Source organism: Hemitrygon akajei, chromosome 7 (assembly GCF_048418815.1).
Source record: "Hemitrygon akajei chromosome 7, sHemAka1.3, whole genome shotgun sequence".
NCBI classification, from domain to species: domain Eukaryota; kingdom Metazoa; phylum Chordata; class Chondrichthyes; order Myliobatiformes; family Dasyatidae; genus Hemitrygon; species Hemitrygon akajei.
The window spans coordinates 25,779,341-25,804,883 of record NC_133130.1 but is presented as its reverse complement, the minus strand read 5'-3'; the positions used below and the strand labels follow the sequence as shown (position 1 = coordinate 25,804,883).

The window sequence follows — 25,543 nt, the reverse complement described above, 5'->3', positions numbered from 1 at the left end:
TTACCCTTCCACCTATCTTTGTATCATCTGCAAACTTTGCCACAAAGCCATCAATCCCATGATCTAAATCTAAATTTAAGGTAAACCCCAAGGCATTCTACAAATATGTGAAGAGCAAGAGGAAAAGATGTGAGAAAATAGGACCTATCAAGTGTGACAGTGGGAAAGTGTATACAGAACCGGAGGAAATAGCAGAGGTACTTTATGAATACTTTACTTCAGTATTCACTTTGGAAAAGGATCTTAGTGATTGTAGTGATGACTTGCAGCAGACTGAATAGCTTGAGAAAGAGGATGTGTTGGAGCTTTTGGAAAGCATCATGTTGGATAAGTCGCTGGGACCGGATGAGATGTACCCTAGGCTACTGTGGGAGGCAAGGGAGGAGATTGGTGAGTCTCTGGCGATGATCCTTGAATCATCAATGGGGACGGGAGAGGTTCTGGAGGATTGGAGGGTTGCAGATGTTGTTCCTTTAAGAAAGGGAGTAGAGATAACCCAGGAAATTATAGACCAGTGAGTCTTTCTTCAGTGGTTGGTAAGTTGATGGAGAAGATCCTGAGAGGCAGGATTTATGAACATTTGGAGAGGTATAATACGATTAGGAATAGTCAGCATGGCTTTGTCAAGGGCAGGTCGTGCCTTACGAGCCTGATTGAATTTTTTGAGGATGTGACTAAACACATTGCTGAAGGAAGAGCAGTAGATTTAGTGTATATAGATTTCAGCAAGGCATTTGATAAGGTACCCCATGCAAGGCTTATTGAGAAAGTAAGGAGGCATGGGATCCTAGGGGACATTGCTTTGTGGATCCAGAACTGGCTTGCCCACAGTAGGCAAAGAGTGGTTGTAGACGGGTCATATTCTGCATGGAGGTCAGTGACCAGTGATGTGCCTTGGGGACCTGTTCTAGGACCCTTATTCTCCATGATTTTTATAAATGACCTGGATGAGGAAGTGGAGGGATGGGTTAGTAAGTTTGCTGATGACACAAAAGTTGGAGGTGTTGTGATAGTGTGGAGAGCTGTCAGAGCTTACAGTGTCTGAGCTGAGAACTAGCTGAGCTGGTAATGAAAACTGGGCTGAGAAGTAGCAGATAGAGTTCAACCCAGATAAGTGTGAAGTGGTTCATTTTGGTAGGTCAAATATGATGGCAGAATGTAGTATTAACTGTAAGACTCTTGGGAGTGTGGAAGATCAGAGGGATCTTGGTGTCCAAGTCCATAGGATGCTCAAAGCAGCTGCGCAGGTTAACTCTGTGGTTCAGAAGGTGTACTGTGTATTGGCCTTCATCAATTGTGGAATTGAATTTAGGAGCTGAGAGGTAATGTTGCAGCTATATAGAACCCTGGTCAGACCCCACTTGGAGTACTGTGCTTAGTTCTGGTCGCCTCACTACGGGAAGGATGTGGAAGCCATAGAACGGGTGCAGAGGAGATTTACAAGGATGTTGCCTGGGCTGGGGAGCATGCTTTATGAGAATAGGTTGAGTGAACTCAGCCTTTTCTCCTTGGAGCGACGGAGGATGAGAGGTGACCTGTTAGAGATGTATAAGATGATGAGAGGCATTGATTGTGTGGATAGTCAGAGGCTTTTTCCCAGAGCTGAAATGGTTGCCACAAGAAGACACAGGTTTAAGGTGCTGGGGAGTAGGTACAGAGGAAATGTTAGGGGTAAGTTTTTTTTTTACTCAGAGAGTGGTGAGTGCATGGAATGGGCTGCCGGCAACAGTGGTGGAGGCGGATACGATAGGGTCTTTTAAGCGACTTTTGGATAGGTACATGGAGCTTAAAAAAATAGAGGGCTATGGGTAAGCCTAGTAATTTCTGAAGTAGGGACATGTTCGGCACAACTTTGTGAGCCGAAGAGCCTGTATTGTGCTGTAGGTTTTCTATGTTTCTATGTTTCTCAATCACTGACAAGGAATGTGAAAAATTGTGGTCCCAGTACCGACCCCTGAGGAACACCACTAGTCACTGGTAGCCAACCAGAAAAGGCCCTCTTTATTCCCATTTGCTGCCTCCTGCCTGTCAGCCATTCCCCTATCCATGCCAGTATCTTTCCTGTAATGTAAGAGGATTTTATAACCATATAACCATATAACAATTACAGCACGGAAACAGGCCATCTCGACCCGTCTAGTCCGTGCCGAACGCTTACTCTCACCTAGTCTCACTGACCCGCACTCAGCCCATAACCCTCCATTCCTTTCCTGTTCATATACCTATCCAATTTTACTTTAAATGACAATACCAAACCTGTCTCTACCACTTCTACTGGAAGCTCGTTCCACACAGCTACCGCTCTCTGAGTAAAGAAATTCTGCCTCGTGTTACCCTTAAACTTTTGCCCCCTAACTCTCAACTTATGTCCTCTTGTTTGAATCTCCCCTACTCTCAATGGAAAAAACCTATCCATGTCAACTCTATCAAGTCCCTCCTCAACCTTCTACGCTCCAAAGAATAAAGACCTAACTTGTTCAAACTTTCCCTGTAACTTAGGTGTTGAAACCCAGGTAACATTCTAGTAAATCTTCTCTGTACTCTCTCTATTTTGTTGACATCTTTCCTATAATTCGGTGACCAGAACTGTACACAATACTCCAAATTCGGCCTCACCAATGCCTTGTACAATTTTAACATGACATCCCAACTCCTATACACAATGCTCTGATTTATAAAGGCCAGCATACCAAAAGCTTTCTTCACCACCCTATCCACATGAGATTCCACCTTCAGGGAACTATGCACCATTATTCTTAGATCACTCTGTTCAACTGCATTCTTCAACACCCTACCATTTACGATGTATGTCCTATTTGGATTATTCATACCAAAATGTAGCACCTCACAATTATCAGCATTAAACTCCATCTGCCATCGTTCTGCCCACTCTTCTAACTGGCCTAAATCTCTCTGCAAGCTCTGAAAACCTACTTCATTATCCACAATGCTACCTACCTTAGTATCATGTCATTAATGTGATTATTCCTTACTTATTCCTCAGTTCAACCCAGCTAGCCTCAGTCGATGAACTCTCTTGTCTGTCTTGTCTTGGCACTGCCATGACAGTTTCTCTGACTAGTAACAGCACACCACCCCCTTTTATCTCTCCAGCTCTTTCATATCTAAAAAAACAGACCTCGGAACACTGAGCTGCCAATCTTGCTTCTCCTGCACTAATGGCTACAATATCATAATTCCACATGCTGATCCATACACTAAGCTCATTCACCTTTCCTACAATAGTCCTTGCTTTGAAATTAACACAGCTCAGAACATTATTCCCACTATGCTCAACCTTTCAATTCATGGGTTTGCATGTAGGCTTAACAACAGATATCCTCATAGCCACTTCACTATCTGCCCTGGTTGTTAGAAAAGATCTATTGTAAGCTCCAGTTAAACTGAAATTACCTTTGTTAATAAGCTTATTGGTACAAAGCTGATACAGGGACAGAATAATATTGAGTTGGTGACTTTCTATAATAAATCTTGCCAGCATTATACTTCCTAGTAGCACATTGGGAGAACGTTGATTGCTACCTTCTCAAGCGTAATGTGAGATGCTAGGCTTGCCAGTGGCCCTGGAGAAATTATTGAATTGTTTGCAAATATAAATGTTGCCACACTGGAGGGAAATTGTTCAATGTTTCTGATAAAGTGCTTGTGTGAAATCTGTTGTCAGATGCTTTTCTGATGAGTTTTGCTGACGGTTAGGTTACAGTTTGTTGTGTTTCACTAGAACCACATCTACGCCAAACAGCTAAACACTGAATGGCTGACTCAGGCGGGAAAAAAGCTGACAGACTGAAATACACCATGTAAATGTGGGAAAAAAATGCCCTGGTTAAAATCCCAGTGCCAAAACCGCTACTTAGAGCCTGAATAAGTCAAATTCCTTTTTATTAATATTTCAAAATCATATTCTGCAATTGAGTTTATTTTATGAAACCTTAAACCAAGCAATCTTGCAAATGACATACATAAATAAATAGCTGTGATGTAAGCATAGATCTAACCTGATCAAAGTGACAGCTGGACCCAAGAACACATTCTAGTACCAGGAATTAGGAAACATCATGAAATTTACTTCTTAGACAGAGGTGCAGCGAGTCTTAGGAGGCCTTGGGCAAGACTCTCAGAAAGTTAATTCACAGGGTGTGTCTGTGAGATTCTGCCCACTATAATCTTTTCATGGTGCGTCTTCAAAATGGTTATGGCATAGATGTTCAGCAAGGATGGTGTTGCAAAATTTTCTTAATTCACCTCAGTAACTTGTCTCTCTCTCTCTCTCTCTCTCTCTCTCCCTCTATCGCTCTCTAAACATCTCTTTTTATTTCTCTCTAGCCATCTCTACCCCCATCCCTCTACTCCCATTACTCTTCCCCCATCTTTCTACCCGATCCCTGTACCCCATCCCTCTACCCCCTCTCTTTCTATCCCTCTCTTTATACCCCTTCTCTTTCTATCCCCATCTCCCTATTGCAATCTCTCTCCCCTTCTCTCTGTCCCCTTCTTTCTCTCTCCCCTTGGAATCCAGTGTTGGGAAATGTACAATAATGCATTTTGGTCAAATGAACAATAGTGCAGGCTATTATGTAAATGGGGAGAAGGTTCAAACATCAGAGGTGCAGAGGGACTTAGGAGTCCTTGTGTAAGATTCCCAGAAGGTGAATTTTCTGTGGTAAAGAAGGCAAATGCAATATTGGCACTTATTTCAAGGGGAATAGAATATAAAAACAAGGATATAATGATGAGACTTTATAAGACACTAGTCAGGCTGCACTTGGAGTATTGTCAACAGTTTTGGGCCCCATATCTCAGAAAGGATGTGTTGTCATTGGTGATAGTCCAGAGGAGTTCATGAGGATGATTCCGGGAATGAAGGGGTTAACGTATGAGGAGCATTTGGCAGCTTTGGGCCTGTACTCACTGGAATTTAGAAGAGTGTGTGGAGATCTCATTGAAACCTACCGAATATTGAAATGACTAGATAAGATGGATGTGGAGAGGAAGTTTCCTGTGGTGGAGGTATTCAGAACTAGAGGGCACAGCTTTAAAACTGTGGGGTGACCATTTAGAGCAGAGGTAAGGAGGAATTTCTTTATCCCCATCTCTCTACCCCCATCACTCTACCCCCTTTCTCTACCCCTTCTCTATTCCTCTCTCTCTGTCCCATTCTCTCCCTATCCCCCTCTATCCCCCCTCTATCCCCATCCTCCTCTCTATCCACCTCTCTGTATCCCCTCTCTATCCCCCCATCCTCCTCTCTACCCCCTCTCTCTATCCCCCCTCTCTATTCCTCTCTCTCTGTCCCATTCTCTCCCTATCCCCCTCTATCCCTCCGATCCTCCTCTCTACCCCCTCTCTCTATCCCCCCTGTCTCTATCCCCCCCATCCTCCTCTCTATCCACCTCTCTCTATCCCTCTCTGTATCCCCCCTGTAGTGTAGCATCCAGGTTTAGTTGGTGCTCACACCTGTGTTTCCCAGTAATGAGTAGGCCATCCAAGTAGCTCTGCAGCCTGTCAACCTGCTCAGGATCTGGTCCGTTGCTCGCTGAAAAAGTGCCAAATGGAAGCTTTTGGTACCTGAACATTCCTTTGTGAGCCATTATGGTCAACCCTTCCTTCCTGGGACTCCAGCTCCACGTGCATCTGCAAGTACACTTGACACAAGTCAGTCTTGCTAAATGTCTGTCCTTCAGCCAATCCTGCAAAAAGGTCATCAATGAGGAGAAGGGGGGATTGTTCAACTGTAAGAATTGGGCTAATGGTTACCCTGAAGTCTTCACAACGCTGTAAAGACTCATCCCTTTTTGGGACAGGAACCAATGGAGTTGCACATCTACATTCACACACTGGTTCCAGTACCTTACTCTGGACCAGTCTTTTCAATTCAGCCTCAACCTTTTGTTTGAGGGCATCTGTAAATGGTCTTGCCTTCAGGTATTTGGGTATTATGTTGGGCTTTACAGTCATCGTAACAGTGATTACTTTCCTACTGTCCAGTTCTCCATTGAATACTTCTGCATGTTCCTTCAATACCTCTTGTAGACCAGTGCTTCCACCAATCCAGTGCACTTCTTGCCAGTTGAGCTTGAGCTGTTCCAACCATCAGCAGCATAGAAGCACTGGATAACTACCTTTAACAATGTACAGTGGAAGTATATTTTTCTGTTCATTAATCTCCACTGTAACATGTACTGCTCCTCTCAATGGAACAGCTTCTCAAGTGTAAGTCTTTAAAGTCAACCTTGCCCCTTCTGGGGCAAGATGCTGCAATTTCTCTTTGTAAACTATCTCTGACACCAGTGATACTGCAGCACCCATTTCTACCTGGATCCTCAGTGTGACCCCATCCAACCACAGGAATCTTTGTACCCTGAAACCGATAAAGCATGCAAAGCTTCTTCAACCACAGGCTGAGTCACTCAGTCCGTCCTCAGTACGCTCCATCTTGTTCTCACATGTTTCTTTTTGTTTTTCCAAAAGCAATTCTTCTTCATTACTGTGTTTTTGGTTGGCATTGCCTTTACACTTTTATAGTTGCGTTCTCTATGTCCCTTTCTGCCACAGCTCCGGCAGTCTAATACCAGCATTCTTTTGCTGAAAGCCCAGTTTGGCCACAATGGCAACATTGATTGCCGGTTGGTGTCTTATTCCTGAAGTCAGTAGAAATTTTATGAACTTGGGAAGATGTGCTGAATAGCTGTCCTTCTTTAGCTGCCATCTCCATAGATGTACTAATCTCAATTGCCTTCTGTAAAGTTCGTCTGTCTTCAGTAAGCAAACTTTTCTGAATTGCCTCACTACACAGACCACACATGAGTCCATTATGTAATGTGGCATTCAGTGACTGCCCAAATTCACAGTGCTCTGTCAATTGCTTCAGCACTGCCACTAACTGCAAAATAGACTCACCTTCCTCATGATTCCTTTTATGAATCCTAAACCTCACAGCAATAATCAAGGTAAATATTTAGGTGAAAAAGGTAATTTAATTGAGTAGTGGTCCTTTAAGACCTTATCTGTGTCCCCATGAGACTTAGCGCCAGGCTTGGCAGATTGTACTACGCTACACTGCATAATAAACATTTTTGCACCCAGCATAGTCAGAAAAGTTGGGATATGAATATCATCTGAAATTTGATTTACCAGTGCAAAATTTCCAAATCTTTTGTTCTATGAACTCTATTGCTCTGTCCTTCCAACGTACAACCCGTCCTTCCAAACATTGTTAGTACTTTCAAGCACAATCACATTCCAGAAAAGTTAACAAGTTTTATCCATCTCTCTCTCTCTGCCTCTCTTACTTGTTTTATTTAACCATCCTATTCTTGATCCCTTCCCTCCCAGATTTTTCACTCACTACGCTTTTGCGACTGTTTTTGTTTCACTCGCCCACATTACACAGCGGCACACCGCTGATGTGGTACACTGACTTTTCTTGCCACATGGGGGCTTGTCAACTCGTCGCCAGTTGTTATGTTTGTGGTACTGGGAAACCGGGGTGGCTGTGAATAGCACAGGAGAGATGGGGAGGTGAGGAACAAGCATGCAGCTGTTGGTTTTGCTTGTGGGTCATCTACCCAGAATGCCCTTCTGTACATAACACACAGGGAAACTTGACAGCAACCTGTAAGGGTCAAAATATACATGAATAAACAGCAATGAGAGAGTCCAGTACCAGAGGGCATAGCCTCAGAATACAAAGATGTCCCTTCAGAACAGAGATGAGAAGGGATTTCCTTACCCTGAGTGTGGTGAGTTTGTGAAAATCATTGTCACAGATAGCTGTGGAGGTCACGATTGGGTATATTTAAAGCAGAGATGGATAGTTTCTTGATAACTAAGGGCATCAAAGGTGACAGGAAGAAGGCAGGAGAATGGGGTTGAGAGGTATAATAAGTCAGTCATTTTGAAGAAGAGACAATGGGCTGAATGGTCTAATTCTGCTCTTATATTTTATGATCAGATATCTCTAAGCCTTAGACTAAGTCAGGCAGGCCACTGTATTTTTTAAAGGAATAAATGCCTAATAATATATTGATTTTAATTTTGCCAAAGCTTGTACGTCTTGTCAATTTAGATTCAAAGGTGCTGGCACGTTTCATGGGTTGCTGCCACGTCACCTATTTGCCGAGGTGTCTTCACATATGTACACCACCAATCTTTCTTCCAGTTTGACCTTTAAATTGAACTTTATTTGATTCAGCTGTTAGATAATGCTGATGCACAATGTCTCTTACGTGCATGTTGCTTGCTCTCCCTGTCGTGCCGTTTGCTGAGGTGCTGGCTTCCCAATTCTTTTCTTCCATCGCGGTTTATGATCAGGCCGTTTAACCCCTGGAACCTGCTCATTCAGTCATTGAAATCCCACCAAATCTGTACCCACCTCAAAAAGACTCACCCCTGGTTCTCGGCTATTCCCTCTAGTCCTGGATTCTCTAGCCAATAGAAAGAGTACTTTTCTTGCTCTGCTTTTCATATCCTCAGCCTCTCATGAATCTTGTGTTTCTCCAAAAATGGTGGAATTCTGTGTGCTTTGCTGGGGACTACGTTTCACAGAGTTGTTGGACCTCTACTTTTTCCGTGGAGTGGAATGGTCTGAGGGGGGATTTGATAGAGATATATAAAATAGTATACTGAAAGTATATAACACAGCTGGTGCATTTCACAAATCCTGTTTGTGCACCCACTGATGCCAGGCAGACAATTTCTGATGAGTGTTGATAATGACTGGGGTCACTCGTCTTGTAAAGACACTGCCCAGAAGAAGGCAATGGCAAACCACTTCTGTAGAAAAATTTGCCAAGAGCAATCGTGGTCCTGGAAAGACCATGACACATAATGATTGAACAAATATAAAATCATGAGGCTATAAATAAGGTTGGATTGGAATATTTCTTTACTCAGATGATGTTCGCAATTTGAGAGGATGGTAGAGGTAGTTTCTCTCACAACATTTAAGTAGCATCTAGACAAATACTTGAATCATCAAGGATTAGAAGGCTATGGACCATTTGATGGTCAATGGAATTTGTACAGTTCATTTTGCTGAAATGCTTCAGGTGGGGGAATGGTTGATGCTCATGTCATGAGTTCAGCTGATGTTTTAAGTTCTGCATGGCTGTTGAAGAATCAGTACCTCTACTTAAGATACAATGTTATAGTAGCTTCAGAAAGAACTCAGTCAAAATGCACTGACCTCAGTAATGAGTTGAGTTAGATTTTTAGGTCAAAATGTATTTGCACAAAGTTTATGGAAGTTTATCTTTCTTTTTCCAGTACTTCCAGACTCAGAAGAAAAGAAAGAATGCTATTACAATCTCAATGATGCACACTTCTGTGACAATGTCCTGACTTCCAATGTCACTAAGCAGGAATGTTGCTGTACTTTGGGAGCAGGCTGGGGTGACAACTGTGAAGTGTTCCCATGTCCGATGTTTGGCAGTCGTAAGTTCTGAGTTAACTATTTTCAACATTATTAGATAAGTTTGATACGGGGAGTTCCAGATAACTTTTCTGAGACATGTGGGTGTATGGCAGGGAATTACCAGGGATGTGGAAGTGAGAAGGTAAGGGGTGTATGCAAGCCATCACCCTTCAGGATTGCCAGAGTTCATACTGCTCTTATACTTCAATTACTTATGCTTAATTGGAGGAATGGTTGATGCTGACATCATGAGTTCAGCAGATTTACACAAACTGTGGCGAACCAATTCTCTCATCCTGGATGTGCAGAGGTGGGCAAGTGCATCTGCTTTAGGAACGACATCATTAAACTGGAAGGAGTACAGAAAAGATTTACAAGGAAGTTGCCAAGTCTTGAAGGACTGACTTGGACAGGCTAAGACTTTATACTATTATTTTATTTATTATAGTTATTGAGATGAAGTGAAAAAAAGGCTAATCAGCCCTTTGCCCTGCACTGCCTAGCAATCACAGGATTTAACCCTAGCCTAATCACGGGACAATTTAGAATGGCCAATTAGCCTACTTTTTGGACTGTGGAAGGAAACCGGAGATCCCGGAGAAAACCCATGTGGTTACGGGGAGAACGTACAAACTGCTTACAGTTTGAAGGAATTGGCAGGAATTGAACCCGCGTTGCTTGTACTGCAAAGTGTTGTGCTAACCACTATGCTACTGTGCAAGTAACAGATTTGCTTTTTTGATGATAAATGTCAACGTTGTTCACTTCCTAACAATCTCTGAACATTTAGTGGAAGACAGTGCGCATTGGCCTAGTTGCATTCTGAATGTTTTGCTAACAGTATTGAGAGGGATTATTAGGAGCACTCTAATGGAATGCCAGCACAGAAGGAGTCCCCACTATACACCATGCTTTGGGGTTTGCATAACCTTTCCCACTTTTGAACGTCAACATGGTTAATGTAGACTGTGGTTGAAAGGAACCCGCAGTAGTCCCAAGCTCTCTTTAAGTTGCCCAAAACCTCATGATTTAACCCAGCACAAGAAGAGGAACACCTGTTGATCATTCCTCTCACCAACAGTCTTCATGGCTTTCGATTGCGTCTGGCAGCCTGGACTGAAACCATGAAAGGTTTGTTCAAGGGCTTGTGGCATCTAAGACCTAGGGTAGTAGTGGTTCATGCAGAGAAAAGAGAAAGTTTTCAAGTACACCACCCTAAAGAGTGTTTTAAAATGCAACTTGATATGCTGCATGCAATATTTCAAATGTGGAAAAAGTAGAATTTCCAAGTAGGCGAACTTGGATGGAAGAATAAACAAATTATTTATCAAATATTTTAAGCTAATTATAGACATTTACAACCTATTAGATCTTCAATTTCAATGAGGTCAATCGCCATGGTTTACATACAGTATATTACCCTGGTGCCAATGTTGTAATTTTTGATTTATTATGTTTGTTGTATGCTTTTTCCATTTTGACTCAATTTTTGTATTTTCAATATTTTCTATTTTATTGTATAGCGGATTTTGCGGCCATGTGTCCTGGAGGAAAAGGCTTCATTCCCAATGGAGACTCGGCCTACAGTGTCAGTGGAGTTAGCTACAGAGGTCAGAGTTGAACAATAATATAATTTGAGATACCCGTCTGCTGACAGGGCAGGTCAACCTGGTGAAAGCCTTGCCTATGTAATGTTCAGTTTGAAGCATGTCAGTAGGTTAGTGTTACAAACACCGAGCTGAATCAGCAGATGTGGGAACGACACCTGCTGCCCAGATGGTCCATTCTGAAATTCTTTGATAATGCTGGGTACATTTTAGACAGAGTAGAGACATTTAGCATCATTTTTAAGGAAAAATCCATTGATGATTTTACTTCCCATGCTTGGAAGTATTTACTTGCTGAATTGGGATACAATGCTGTTGAAAAGCTCTCAGTTTGCTGGAAGTGAGACTACAGGATTCCTCCTCCAGTTCTGTATTCCCCTTTGTTACCTCAGAATCGATAGTCCCTACACCACATTGAGTATGTTAATGAACTGGTGCTGCTGGAGGATGTCACACTTTTGAGTGTGAAGCATTTGCTCTTCACATTCTAGAGAGATCAGCAGCTTTGATTATCTTTGTGATCAGCAGAGAAGCTTCCACTGTGCCCATGTGTTAATCTGAAAACAAAAGATCAAGTTAATCCATTTCCAACTGATGATTTGCTCTTCAAGTTTTACTAGTTGGGTGATGTTGTGGGTCTTGCTGTCAATAGATTTAAATTGTTGCTGCACCTGTGTCAGCTTCCAAAAGAGGCTTTAAATGAATGACATTGGTACAGCAAGCTCAAGAACCTGTGTGTAAAGTGTGTAAAAGGATGGAAGAGCCTGCTATTTATGAAGGGTGTGAAATCAGAATCAGGTTTTTGTTATCATCGGCATATTTTGTGAAATTTGTTGTCTTTGCAGCAGTAGTACAATGCAATACATTATAATAGAGGAAACAGGAATTATAGTAAGTATACATCTATACACTACACACACATATACACAAATATAGTAACTTATATGTGTATAGTTATGAATATAAAATATGAATGTGTGTGTATATGTATGTATATGTGTGTGTGTGTATAAAACCCACCCTCAGGTTCTGTCGGCTGCGTAAGACTAGGGAAGACAATCTCTGGCTCCATCAAACATGCAAAACCTCCTGTTTGTGTGGATGCTATGTGATGTATTACCCAGTTACAAATCAGTAGCATGAAATACCAGACAGTACACCATATGCAGTTAAACAATTTAGCTTTATAATTCTTATTTTGACTAAAGGGTTAGTAATGTAAAACAAAAAGAAAAAGGGCCCATTTTAATGAAACGGTCTGATGTGCACAAGTTGGAGCTCACGGCTTCCCTTCCGCTGGTCCTCCATCGATTTCCCCGGGCTTCAGCGATTCCCAGCCCCACTCCAAGTCCACTCCTTTCTGGTGTCCACGACCTCTCCTTTGTGGCATCTTCTCTCTTCATCTTCTGCCGAACTAAAGACCCAGATCACCTCAGTCTCAGGCATGCAACAAGAAAATGAACATGCCCTGCTTTGGACAGTGCACATTCCAAAGCCCCTGTTATCTCTAGCCATAACCCAAACACTGCTGCTACAGAAAAACCATTACAATAGCAGTGAAACTTTTCCCAGAGTATTACGGTGTTTTTTACACACACACACACACACACACACACACACACACACACACACACACACACACACACACACACACACACACACACACACACACACACACACACACACACACACACACACACACACACACACACACACACACACACACACACAGTAAAATTAAATAAGTAGTGAGGGAGTGTTCATGGGTTCAGTGTCCATTCAGAAGTCGAATGGCAGAGGGGAAGAAATTGCTCCTGTATCATTGAGTGTGTGCCTTTGCACTTTTGTTATTTTGACTCTTTTAAGTCTTGTACTTTTATTTCCAAAAGTGTTTGATGAAATTTATATACTTGAATTAACAGCTCAAGTAAAGAATTGATCTTTCAATACTGTCCTGGAGGGTGAATCTGCCTTTCCCTATTTGCAGTATTTGTTCTGTGAGTTGGTGTGAAGCATTATGTTGAATGAAGTAGCACAGTTGGGGGGGGGGTTGGGGTTCTAACGTTTTAACTGTCATTCATTCTTTGGGGCATTCTGTTTTCGTGGATGTTTGCGAAGAAAAAGAATTCCAGGATGTATGTTTTATATGTCTTTCTGTCATTAAATGTGCCTATTGACACCTATTGAAAGCATGTTTGCAGTAAACATGAAAGAAGTGTTTTATGAATACTAGATTTATTACACTCAGCAGAGCTGATTTACCGTTCACTGATAGCAGGGATGAGCCTGTCGAGTCTCTTCAAAAGCCACTGTTTTATTCAAGTGGAATCTGATCCATCATTTGGATCAAAAATAATTCATCATCTCCATAAAGCTCAATTGCATACGTGGAGGAATTTGCAACACTGCTTGAGTGAGGTTAACATATTTTTAGATAGACAGACAGACATAATTTATTGATCCTGAGGGAAATTGGGTTTCGTTACAGTCACACCGACCAAGAATAGTGTAGGAATATAGCAATATAAAACCATAAATAATTAAATAATAATAAGTAGATTATTCCAAGTGGAAATAAGTCCAGATGTGTCAACAAAGCACAGTTATTCATGTAGAAAGCTCTGCACACGTACCATTGCAGCTTTTGGTGGGGGCTCGTCACTGGCTGATACAACAGGTGCAGTGCTGTACTTGCCAATCTACTTCCAGTGCTGACTTGCTGTTTAACTAAGCCGCCAGTTAATAATGTTCTGGATGTGGCACACAAAGGAAACCATATCTCTGTATTAACGAAAAGAGAACTGCTCCTTATTCAAATTGGGAATTCCATACAGAAGTAGCTTTTGTTTGGATTTTTTAAGTGTCAAATTGGACTACCCAATCTCAGACTTGCTGTTGTGGGAAGTTTTGGTCAGAGGTTCAGAGGGCAATATTGGTTCTAGCGGAGAGTGTAAAGCTATCCAGCCGCGAATCTGGTGCCACTTGATTTCCCATTTCTCTTGAAATCAGTGGGAATGACAATTGATTGCTTTCCAGGATCAGTGGTTGCATCAGGTTGTGCTTTATAGTAGTTTTACACTAAAGAGCACCTTTCCTAATTTTTACGGGAGGCTGGCTTAACCAGTAGAGGGTAGGAGGGTGGCTTAGCCAGTATAGTTGCTGCTTTGCAACTCCAGTATCCTGGGTTCAATCCGGGTCTTCGGGGTGCTGTTTGTGTGAAGTTTACACATTCTTCCAGGGTTTCCTCTGGGTGCTCAGATGAGTGATAAATTTTGGGGAAGATGATGAGAATGTGCAATGATCTTTCAAGAATCACTAGATTCTGGAATAGTTTTGGAGGACTGGAAAATTGCAAGTGTCATTCCATTCTTGAAGAAGGGAGGGAGGCAGTAGAAAGGGAATTATAGGCTAGCTAGCCAGATTTCAGTAATTGGGAGTCCATTACTAAGGATAAGGTTTCAGGGTACTTGGAGTCACATGATAAAACAGGCCAACATCCTTATGGCTTCCTTGAAGAGAAATTCTTCCTGACAGATCTGTTGGAATTATTTGAGGAAATAACACAGGAGAGACGAAGGAGAGTCAATGGATATTCAGGGCAATATACACAAAATGCTGGAAGAACTCAGCAGATCAAACAGCATCTATGTTAAGGTCTACGCAGTTGGCCTTTTAGGCTGAGGCCCTTCATCAGGACTGTAAAAGAAGGGTAAGACGCCAGAATAAAAAGTTGGGGGAGGGGAAGGAGGACAAGCTGGAAAGTGATAGGTGAAGCCAGGTGAACAAGAAAGGTAAAGGGCAGGAGAAAAGGGAATCTGAAAGGAGAGTAGAGTAGACCATGGGAGAAATGAGTAAGACGGGGGCAGCAGAGGGAGGTGATAGACAGGTGAAGAGAAGAGGTCAGAGTGGGGAACAGAAGAAGAGGAAAGGAGGAGGGGAAAAAGAGAGAAAAATACTGGAAGGGGAAATCGATGTTTGTGCTATCAGGTTGGAGGCTACCTAAGTGGAATATAACGTGTTGCTCCTCCACACTGAGAGTGGCCTCTTTGTGCCTCTTCATGGCAGAAGAGAAAGCCATGGACTGGCATGTCAGAATGGGAATGGGGTTTGGAATTAAGATAGTTGGCCACTGGGAAGTTCCAATTTTGGTTGATGGAACGTAAGTGCTTGACAAAATAGCCCCCAATTTATTAATTACCAGTGTAGAGGAGGCTGCAGTGGGAGCACCAGGTACAAATGATGACCCGAACAGATTTGCAGGTGAAGTGATGCCACCTTTAGAAGGACTATTTGGGGCCCTGAATGGAGTTGAGGGAGGAGGTGAATGGGCATGTGTAGCATACCTCTTGCTTGCGGGGATATGTGTCAGGAGAGAGATTGTGGGGAGAGACCATTGGACAAGAGAATCGCAGAGGAAGTGATCCAGTGAAAAGTGGAGAGAGAATGGGGATGGGGCCCTTTCTGGTTGGTTGCCGGTGACTACTGGTGTTCCAGGAGTCTGTGTTGGGACTACTTCTTTTCACATTAAGTGCCAGTGATTTGGATGAGGGGATTGATGGATTTGTGGCCAAATTTGCGGATGATACGAAGATAGGTGGAGGAGCAGTTCATGTTGAGGAAGCAGGGAGTTTGCAAATGGACTTATAATGATTAATAGATTGGACAAAGTGACAGACAGAATATAGTGTAGGGAGGTGAATGGCCATGAACGTTGGTAGAAAGCATAAAGGTGTAGACTATTTTCTAAATAGGGAGAAAATTCTGAAATCAAAGGTGCAAGGGGACATGGGACTCTTCATTCAGATTCCCTAAAAGTTAACTTGCAGGTTGAGTTGGTAGTAAGGAAGGCAAGTACATTGTTACCATTCATTTTGAAGAGGACTAGAATATAAAAGCAAGGATGTTTTGTTGAGGCTATATAAGGCATTGGTCATACCACACTTGGAGTATTGTGAGCAATCTTGAGTCCTTTATCTAAAAAAAAATAGATGTGCTGGAGAGGGTCCAGAGGAGGTTCAGGAGAATGATCTGGGGAATGGAAATGGTGGGTTAGTGGATTGAGGTGTTGATCAGCCTCACTCGAGCAACTCTGCTCCATCTGCCACACAGGATCTCCCGGTTGCCACACACTTCAACCCTGCTTCACATTCCCATTCGGATATGTCCATACATGGCCTCCTCTACTGCCATGATGAGGCCAAACTCAGGATGGAGGAGCAACACCTCATATACCGTCTGGGTAGTCTCCAGCCCCTTGGCATGAACATTGAATTCTCCAACTTCCGGTAATTCCCTCCCCCTCCCTTCCCCCATCCCAGTTTCACTCTGCCACCTCTTCCAGCTGTCTATCACCTCTCTCACGATTCTGCCTTCTTCTACTACACAGTGCCTTCCTCTTACATTCCTTCTTCACCTTTCCTGCTTATCCCCTCCCTGCTTCCCCTCCCCCACCCCTTGATCTTTCCTTTTACTGGTTTTTCACCTGGCACCTACCAGCCTTCTCCTTCCCACCCTCCCCCACCTTCTTTATAGGGCCCCTGCCCCCTCCCTCTTCAGTCCTGATGAAGTGTCTTGGCCCAAAACATTGACTGCTCGTTTCCACGGATGCTGCCCGACCTGCTGAGTTCCTCCAGCGTGTTGTGCGTGTTGATCAGCCTTACTGCTTGATGGGGGTAGAACAAGCAGTCCATGAGCAGGGTGGGTGTGATCTTTCAAGATGTTACTGGCCCTTTCCTGCCATCTCTCTGGATGCTGGGTGGCCTGGTGCCAGTGATGCATTGAGCAGATTTGACTACCCACTGCAGAGCCTTCCTTTCCACCACAGGTGCGATTTCCACACCACTCAGCGATGCAGCTTGTTAGGATGCTCACCACTGCGCGGTAGTAGAACGAAGAGATTAGATGAGAAATGTAAAAAGGAGGTTGATAGGTTCTTGATTAGTAAGGTGCCAAAGGTTATGGGGAGAAGGCATGAGAATGGGGTTGAAAGGGATGATAAATTAGCCATGATTGAACAGTGGAGCAGATTCGATAGCTGAATAGCCTGTAAGGCTCCTGTGCCTTATAGTCTTATGGTCTAATGTGTATTTGAGGTATAAAATGTATTTGGTGAAAGTGGGTTTTTGGTGGTCGATGCTGGCTTGGTGGACTGAAGGGGCTATTTATGTTCTGTTTGAGAGATGCCTCGTACACATTCATTTTCCTGCATCACTCTCAAAACTGTATTGGTAGAAGCCAAGAAGCAATGTGAACCAGGTGGCTGAGAGTGGAAAAGAGAGCAACTGCTGTGATAATGCATCAAATTACAATTATCGTAAACTAAATTCCTTTGTGTAAGTGTAGCATAGTGATGATGTTGCTGGACTTCTTTCAAGAGGTCACACGTCGTTAATATTGAGACATAAGCATCAATCCCACAGTGGCAACGAGGGAATTTAGTTAAATAAATCCATAATTAAATAAACCTGGAGTGAAAATTTAGCTTTATAATGTTGATTTCAAAGGTGCCATGGTTGTAAACACCAAATTAAGTTTATTTGTACTCTATGGTGAAGTAAATCTGTCATCTTGACCTAATCTGGGTTAGATGTGACTCCAGGCCCAATGCATTGTCATTGATTCCTATCTGCACTCTGTGTTCAAGAGGAAATAAAGAATGAGTCATAAATGTTGGTCTTGCCAGTGATGCTTCATATGAATAACTCACTTTAAGTACAAAAAGGCAGGCGAGATTCAGTGGATTAGGTAATGTAGACTTATTATGATTATGTAAAGATTCTCTTTGTACTGAGGTCAATTGTTTGTGTTATGGGCCCAATCAAAACTCCTCATTTAGAATAGCATTTGTAAAACAGGATGGGTCAATGCATCTTCAGGCCCATGTGATTTTGATATCTGACCAACCTTTCCCCAAACTCTTTGTGTTTAATATCCAGTTTCCAATTGTTTGTCTATCTTCGAAGCATGCTTTGCTTTAAGCAATAGGTCAACATTGAGTGTAACCCTCATACGCATATCCTGTCAGTGAATAACATAATTTTAATTGATTAGGCAAGTGAGCAAGGAAGCTAATAATTTGGCAAGTGAAGTGAAATTCAGGCTGTCACATATTGCTGTTGTCTTTCTACTTTCCCCACTCTCCCTTATTCACTCATCCATTGAAAAACACTGCGGATTCTTCATGAAGGGAGGCAACAGATGGCGAACCTAAACCATTGTAACATTCAAAATGCTTTGTAAATAAGTTTCTTTTTCTTGAGTGCTACCTTATGGGCATTATAAAGATATTGGCACAGTACTTATACAGAGCTTCAGTTTAACCTATAGGGAATTAAAATTTCTAGCTTCCAACCTTTATCTTTCACAATTAAAGGATTGAGCTTTTTAAGGAGGTAACTACAATAAATAATGATAGTAGTGCAATTGTAATGATTGGCATGGACTTCAGTATGGCTTTTGACAAGGTAGACACTTATTCCCATTAGCAGATGGTAGGCAAACTGAGGGATACAAATTCAAAATGATAAGCAAAGGACACAGTGAGGAATGTGAAGAAAATCTCTGTGCAGGGAGTAGTGAAGTCTGTTGAGTGCAAGAGTGATGGAAATGGTGTCGTCAGGTTGTCCAAAAGGGAGCCAAGGGTTGGCATGAGGGAAAATAATTTTAAGGACAATGCAGAAGGAGCTGGGGAATGGGCCCAAGTCAGACATGCCACATTATTCTCCAACAGGAAGGTGTAGGTTATAGGCAGGGTGAGAATTGTTGCTGCATTGGGTCTGTGGGTGAGGTGTATTGTGATGAGTTGGGCTTTTTGATGAGGTTTGTGTCAAGTTGGCAATTTGATTTGGGTGGCATATGTAGTGTGGCTTTTTGTTGGACGTGGTCTTAATGGTGGGATTTGAGGGCGAAGCACACTGTCCGATGGGTATGTTATTAATGATGTGTGTTGATTGCAATGCTAATCTTGAGTAGGATTTGCGGGTGGGCTTATGGACTAGGACCTTATTGTGAATAACCTCACTACTTTTCTCTGCACTACTCTGCACTACTTATTTAATTCAATTTTTAATATATATTCATTGCACTGTACTGCTGCTGCAAAACAATGCCATTAGGCTTTACAATTCAACCACCAGGACTTAAGAACTTTTTAAAAGCTATTATTAATGCTTTTTGAGATAGTGATTTAGATGCATATCATATTTTTTACTGAGTTAAGTATTGTATGTAATTAGTTTTGATACAACAAGTGTATGGGACATTGGAAAAAAAAGTTGAATTTCCCCATGGGGATGAATAAAGTATCTATCTATCTATCTATCTATCTATCTATCTATCAATAAATTTAATGCCACATGTTAGTGATATTGAACCTCATTCTGGGGTGGTTGTGGGTGAGGGACGTTGTGGGGTGGGGTAAATTGTGGGTGGGGTCAGAACTAGCCCCATTGTATTACAGGAGGTACTGGGAGTAAGCTCTCTTCTGTAATACGCGAAGTGATATTACGTGACTCTTGCCTCGGCTAGCATCTTAATATAGGGGAATGATAGCCCCCAGCCCAGCCCAGCCCAGCCAAACTTAAGAAATCTCGTTTGGGTGGATGCTGCGCGATGTGTCCCCTGTTACAAATCAGTACCACAAAATGACAAACAGTACCAATATGTGATTAAACGATTGAGCTTTATAATTCTTAATTTGACTACATGGTTAGTAAAGAAAACAAAAAAACGGGCCCATTCTCATGAAACAAGTCTATTGCACAAGGTTGGAGCTCACTGATAAGCCGTTCGTCCGCCATCGACTTCCTCCGCTCGTTGCTGACCTTGCTCCAAGTCCACTCTGTCCAGTGGTCTACCAACTCTCTCCATTTGCGTCTTCTCTCCTCATCTCTCCCCAGCAAAAGACCTGCGAATTCCTGGCTCCCAGACACACAAGAAAGAACAATGTCCTGCTCATTGGCTTGCATGCCCTGTTATCTCTAGTCACAATCCAAACCTTGTTACTACTGAGAAACCATTACCTCAGCAGTGGAACATTACAGAGAAGCCATTACTTTAGCAGTGAAATCTCACATTATAATGTTACATTATATAAATGAAGAAGGAAAAAGTAAAATATAGCAGAAGATCTCTTAAGTTATCCATCCTGCTTTTAAACTCCAAAACTGGCATTCTAGGGCATTCAGAAAAAAATCACGAAAGCTGCATATTTTTATCAAAAACTTCAATCTCAGTGAACAAGTATTTAGTGATTCCATTGTTATTTTCACCATTGGCATCATCTAGGAATCCCTCAAATTGCAAGGATAAAATCTGAGATAGAGGTTGGGACAGGGATAATGAGCTCATTCAAGCCCATTGTATCTGTAACAGCAATTAATGATAGAGATTTGCTCCATGGTGCCCATTCCAGCAGATCCTAAGTTCTGTCTCTGACAAAATATCAAATGGGATCAGTACTTAGCATCAGGTGGGTCTAGAGACCAATTGGACCATAGTACAGGTTAGGTCCTTATCTGAGTCTGTTCCCCAAAACTGGGAGGTTCTGTACATTTTCGAGCTGTTGGCAACCCTGAAATGAATTAACTACTCGGCAGGAAGGGTGGTGGGGTGGAGATACGTCTCTACCAAAGGAGGTGTAAGGCGCTTCTTCCCTCCACGAGCCTGCAGGTCACCCATGGGCAAGGTGTAGCACCTACTTAGCGCCCCCCCACCCCCACTGATCAGGGTCACATGAAGCTATGGGGGCAGGTAGTGGAGTTGTATGAGCAGCCGGGGCAAATCACAAGTCCTTGTTTTGTAACCACTGACGCCAGGCAGACAATCTCTGAGCAGTATTGATAATGGGTGGGGTCACCTGTCTTGTAGAGACACTATCCAGAAGAATGCAGCAGCAAACCGCTTTTGTAGAAAAATTTGCCAAGGACAATTACGGTCATGACCACGATCGCCTCTGTCACTCGATGAACGAGCGAACTCTGCAGGAGACCAGTGAAGTAAAAGCCTCCTTCAATCATAATAATTATGTGATGAAATAACTTTCATCCTCTGCTTTGTCCAGATCTCTATGTAATGCATCTAAATGGTTATGGACTCAATAGCAGTGCCAAGGATAGTGACAGCATTGGATAAGACCCTGTGGATTGAGTGTTTTGGAAGATACTGCGCTCTGGTTTGATTGGAATCAGATGTCCGCTCTGCAGTTCGTTTCTCACAAAGATCTTCTGTTCACAGATGCCAACGAATGTGTTTTGTTTGGAGAGGAGATCTGTAAGAATGGGGCTTGCATGAACACAGAGCCTGGCTATGAGTGTTACTGTAGACAAGGCCTGTACTATGATCCAGTTAAACTGCATTGTCTGGGTAAGTTTTCTGTGGAACTCATGATATAATTGAAAATTACAACTGTGTAATAGCTGATCACTGAAGGACTAGTATCTTAAGAAAGAGAAATGGAATGAGTGAGAGGCAGCAAGGAAAGGCAAATAGGTATATGCAGCTGTGATGAACTAGCGTGTGCCAATGTGAAAAACATGGGACTCAATAAATAAAAAAAAGGTGGGTTGGGGATATGGTAAAACTGCCAGAAATGCAGCAAAGAAGGGGTTAAAATAACTTGCAACACCAGTGAATCTGCAGATGCTGGAAATAAATAAAAAACACAAAATGCTGGCAGAACTCAGCAGGCCAGACAGCATCTCTGGGAGGAGGTAATAACAATGTTTCCGGTCGAAACCCTTCATCAGGAGTGAAGTAACATGGGATGGTCAAGGGGGGGATAAGAAGTGGGGGGAGGGATAAAGTAGAGAGCTGGGAAGTGATAGGCTGGAGGGAAATGGACTAGGGGAAAGGTGGAGAATTATGGGAAATAAAAGAGAAAGAAAGGTAGGGCTGGGGGCAAGAGATTATAGTGAGGGGGGAAAAAGAGAGAGAAAGAGAACCAGATTAAAATAATAGATAGGGATGGGGGTAAGGGTGGGGGGCAGCGGTATCAACGGAGGTCAGTGAGTTGGATGTTCATGCCGGCAGGAAGGAGGCTACCTAGGCGGGAGATAAGGTATTGCTCCATCGACCTGCGTGTGGCCTCATCTTGACGGTAGAGGAGGCCATGGACAGACATATCGGAGTGGGAGTGGTCTGTGGAATTGAAGTTAAAATAACTTGGTTTTTTTTCGGTACAGTTAACTTTTGAGGTATCCGTGCATTGTTCAGGACCTGGGAGCTTCATAAATTAGTGCAAGTTGTGCTCCTTTTGCAATGCTGATACCCTTACCCAGTGACTCCACCACCTAGCAACTGCTAACCATCTAAAAACTTGCCTCTCAGGATCTTTGGGTGAGACAGTGGGAATGTGGGAGTAGTGTGAGAAGGTGCTTGATGATCAGTGGACCAAAGGCCTGTTTCCATGCTGTATGACTCCGTGGCTTGTCCCATGTCAACATCTTGCCCCCGAGCAGCCTTCATTTTGGGTCTGTCCTGGGATCCCAGTGCCGTTTGTCATTCCCCTTCAGCCTATCAACTTTCCCAGCCCTGTAGTTCAGGGGATCAGCTGGCAAGACTTAAATGACAGATACACTGTATTTAAAATTATTTACTTATCGATTAGGCACAGCAACTGTCTTTGTGCTTTAAAGTGATGCCAAGACACTCCGGCTCCGTGCGAGGAGGACCATGCACGGAATTGAAACACAGCCTCTGTGTTTCAGCTCTCAGTTAAATCCACGCCACTGTGTCACTAGCAGGTGATCTTTTCAGAATCAAACGCGTGAAACTTAAAAAAAGGTAGAAGGTAAATTCTCTCCAAAATAGTTTCTTTTAAAAACAAAATCACAACCAGTGACACTGCTTTGAGATATTGACAAAAAATGTAAGTGCTGTTCTAAGAATTACCACATAACTATTGCTGAATCAAAACCTTAAGTTTCACTATATAGACAGGAAAGCTAAGGTTAAAAACAGGAAATACTGGAAACAAAAAACAGGAGTTTGAAAGTGTAAAGCTGACTTAATGCTTTGGGTGATGACAGGATAATGGATTGTTGTTGATATTGATGTTAGTTTACATTGATATTGAGGAAGTTACTGAGAGCTTCAATATGTCTTGGCTTACCATTTCTACCCATCATCCCCACCTGAGGCAGGCACACCAATTGTGACGCAGTTGTTTCCCAGCAGTTGCCTCACATCTTAACTAAATGCTCACTCAGCACCTCAGCCGAATGGGCTGCTGGAGCATGGTATGGCCCACAATTCTTCCTCACCACCACGTGTCCATTTTACCATGTTTATTACACAGAAACAGGGAGTCGGAGGTTTGGGAGATAGTACAGGTTGAGTACCCCTTTTCCGAAATGCTTGGGGCCAGAACTATTCCAGATTTCAGACCTTTCTGAATTTTGGAATATTTAATGAGCTATCCTGTGATCACTGTAAGTTCTGACTCTGAATTTATGTGCTACCGGTAAGCAGTCTTTATCCTACACTTGTTCATCAAAATTATGTACTGATGCAGCCGTTCAGCATGTTAGACTTTCATCTTGGCAAACTCATCAATGAATTTCACTGCTGCTTCATGATCAGCAGATGCTTTATCACCATGAATCTTTAAAAATGTAATGCCGCACCTTTTCTTAAATTTCTGCAACCTGCCTGCTGAGTGTTCACAACGGTCTTCAGTTTTTAGTATGCCGCGATAGATCTGTGCATGTTTTGTGATCAGCATACCATTAAGCGACATGTGTTCACTCAGATGCTAACAAATCCACTCTTTCAATACACGATCAAATCTTCAATTTTTGCATTATGCAGTGCTTTTCTATTTTCATAAACTTTTGTTCACTGCATATGCGAGGTCACGTCTCAGACCTGTCTGTGGTGGGCAAAGACTTGCACGTCGCCCTGGAATCTTCCCTGTGCCTCGTGGAATTTTCCATTTGTGATGTTATGTCAACCCTCAAAAAATGTCCCATCTCAGTGATTTTTGGATTTTGAAATTTCAGATAAGAGATACGCCACCTGTATTAGGGAGTTGTTCCAGTGCGTTCTGTAGACACTTAACACTTAAAATATTTTTATTGCTTTTGCAACTTTTACTTATTAGATAGATATTTGTTGCACAAACTGTTCCTGTTTAATTCCCAGATATTGACGAGTGCCAAGATGAGACCAACTGTGTCGATGGGCAGTGTATTAACACCGAGGGCTCGTACAACTGCTTCTGCACTCCTCCAATGGTTCTGGACCCTTCAGGAAAACGCTGCACTCAGTCTCCAGACTCAGAAGGTATGTTCTGGTTTTGAGATTGAATGGACATTTGATTGATGTTCCACACGTGTTACCCGAGGCTTGGCATAAGTACAGTAGCCGAGAGATTCTGCAATTTAGTGCAGAATTCATGTGGGCCACACAAATAAATTTTGAAGAAAAGTTGATTTTGAATAGAAATTATGGACCTGCCATGATTTTACACCTGGAGTGTGTAAGCATTTACAAATTCATAGAGAATCTTCCAGATATGTACAGTACATTGCTGTAAAAATTTGTCCAGTGCCCATTTCCATCCTTTTTCATTGCCCATATTGCTTTAGACCATGTGTGTAGACACAGAATGGGCGTGAGCACTAGAAGTCTGCTGTTTAAATAGATACTGCCTGAAACAGTTCCTAGTCCCTGGAATGCTTTCCACCACTTCAACAAACTTTCCAACTTTGACTGCTTCACTTTCACCATCCTCCCCAGACCTAAATGGGATAGAGTGCACCTAGTCAACACCTACAACTCAAGGAATCTGTGAATTCAACTTACCTTTCTTCACAACTTCTGCCATCTCCAATAAGATCTCACCACCAGGTACATCTTCCCTTCCCTTCCCCTTTCTGCTTTCCATGGGACTTGCTCTCTCTAGTAACTTCCTTGTCCACTTGTTCCTTCCCTTAGATCCCTCTCCAGGTGCCTATCCCTGCAACCATACTGTGTTACACATGCCCCTATGCCTCCTCCCTCATCACCATTCAGGGCCCTAAACAGTCCTTGCAGGTGAAGCAGTCATTCACATGTAAAACTATCAGAATCATTTATTGCATCCCGTTCTGGCCTTCTCGACATTGGTGAGACACCATGCAATTTGGGAGATTGCTTCACTGTGTACTTTTGATTTGTCTGCGGCAACACCCAGAACCTCCCAGTGGGCAGCCATTTTAATTCCACTTCCCATTCCCACAACAACATGTCTGTCCACAGTTTTCTCTACTGCCACATTGAGGCTAGACACGATTAGAGGAACTGTTCCTCCTATTCCACCCTGGCAGTCTTCACCCTGAAGGCATGAACACCCATTTTTCTAACTTCTAGTAACCACTCCCCTCTACCCTTTTTCCCTTATCCCAGTGCCATCTTCCAATCTTTTCCGTCTCTTCCACCCTCTCCATCTGCCTATCACCCACACATTCCTCCCGATGGTTTCCCTTCTCACTTCCTCCTGTTGTTCTATGGTCCTCTGTCC

At 42.7% G+C, this 25,543-nt stretch overlaps 1 protein-coding gene across 4 annotated transcripts in view; it reads left to right on the top strand.

The window, feature by feature from the left end:
- The window catches only part of ltbp1 (latent transforming growth factor beta binding protein 1), a 417,603-nt gene that overhangs the window by 334,173 nt on the left and 57,887 nt on the right, over positions 1 to 25,543 (top strand). For all 4 annotated transcript variants that reach the window (XM_073050519.1, XM_073050520.1, XM_073050518.1 and 1 more), the window contains 4 exons: positions 9,289 to 9,456; positions 10,960 to 11,046; positions 21,277 to 21,405; positions 24,184 to 24,324. In XM_073050519.1, coding sequence (XP_072906620.1) covers positions 9,289 to 9,456; positions 10,960 to 11,046; positions 21,277 to 21,405; positions 24,184 to 24,324 — 525 coding nt within the window. The remainder of the gene's footprint in view (positions 1 to 9,288; positions 9,457 to 10,959; positions 11,047 to 21,276; positions 21,406 to 24,183; positions 24,325 to 25,543) is intronic.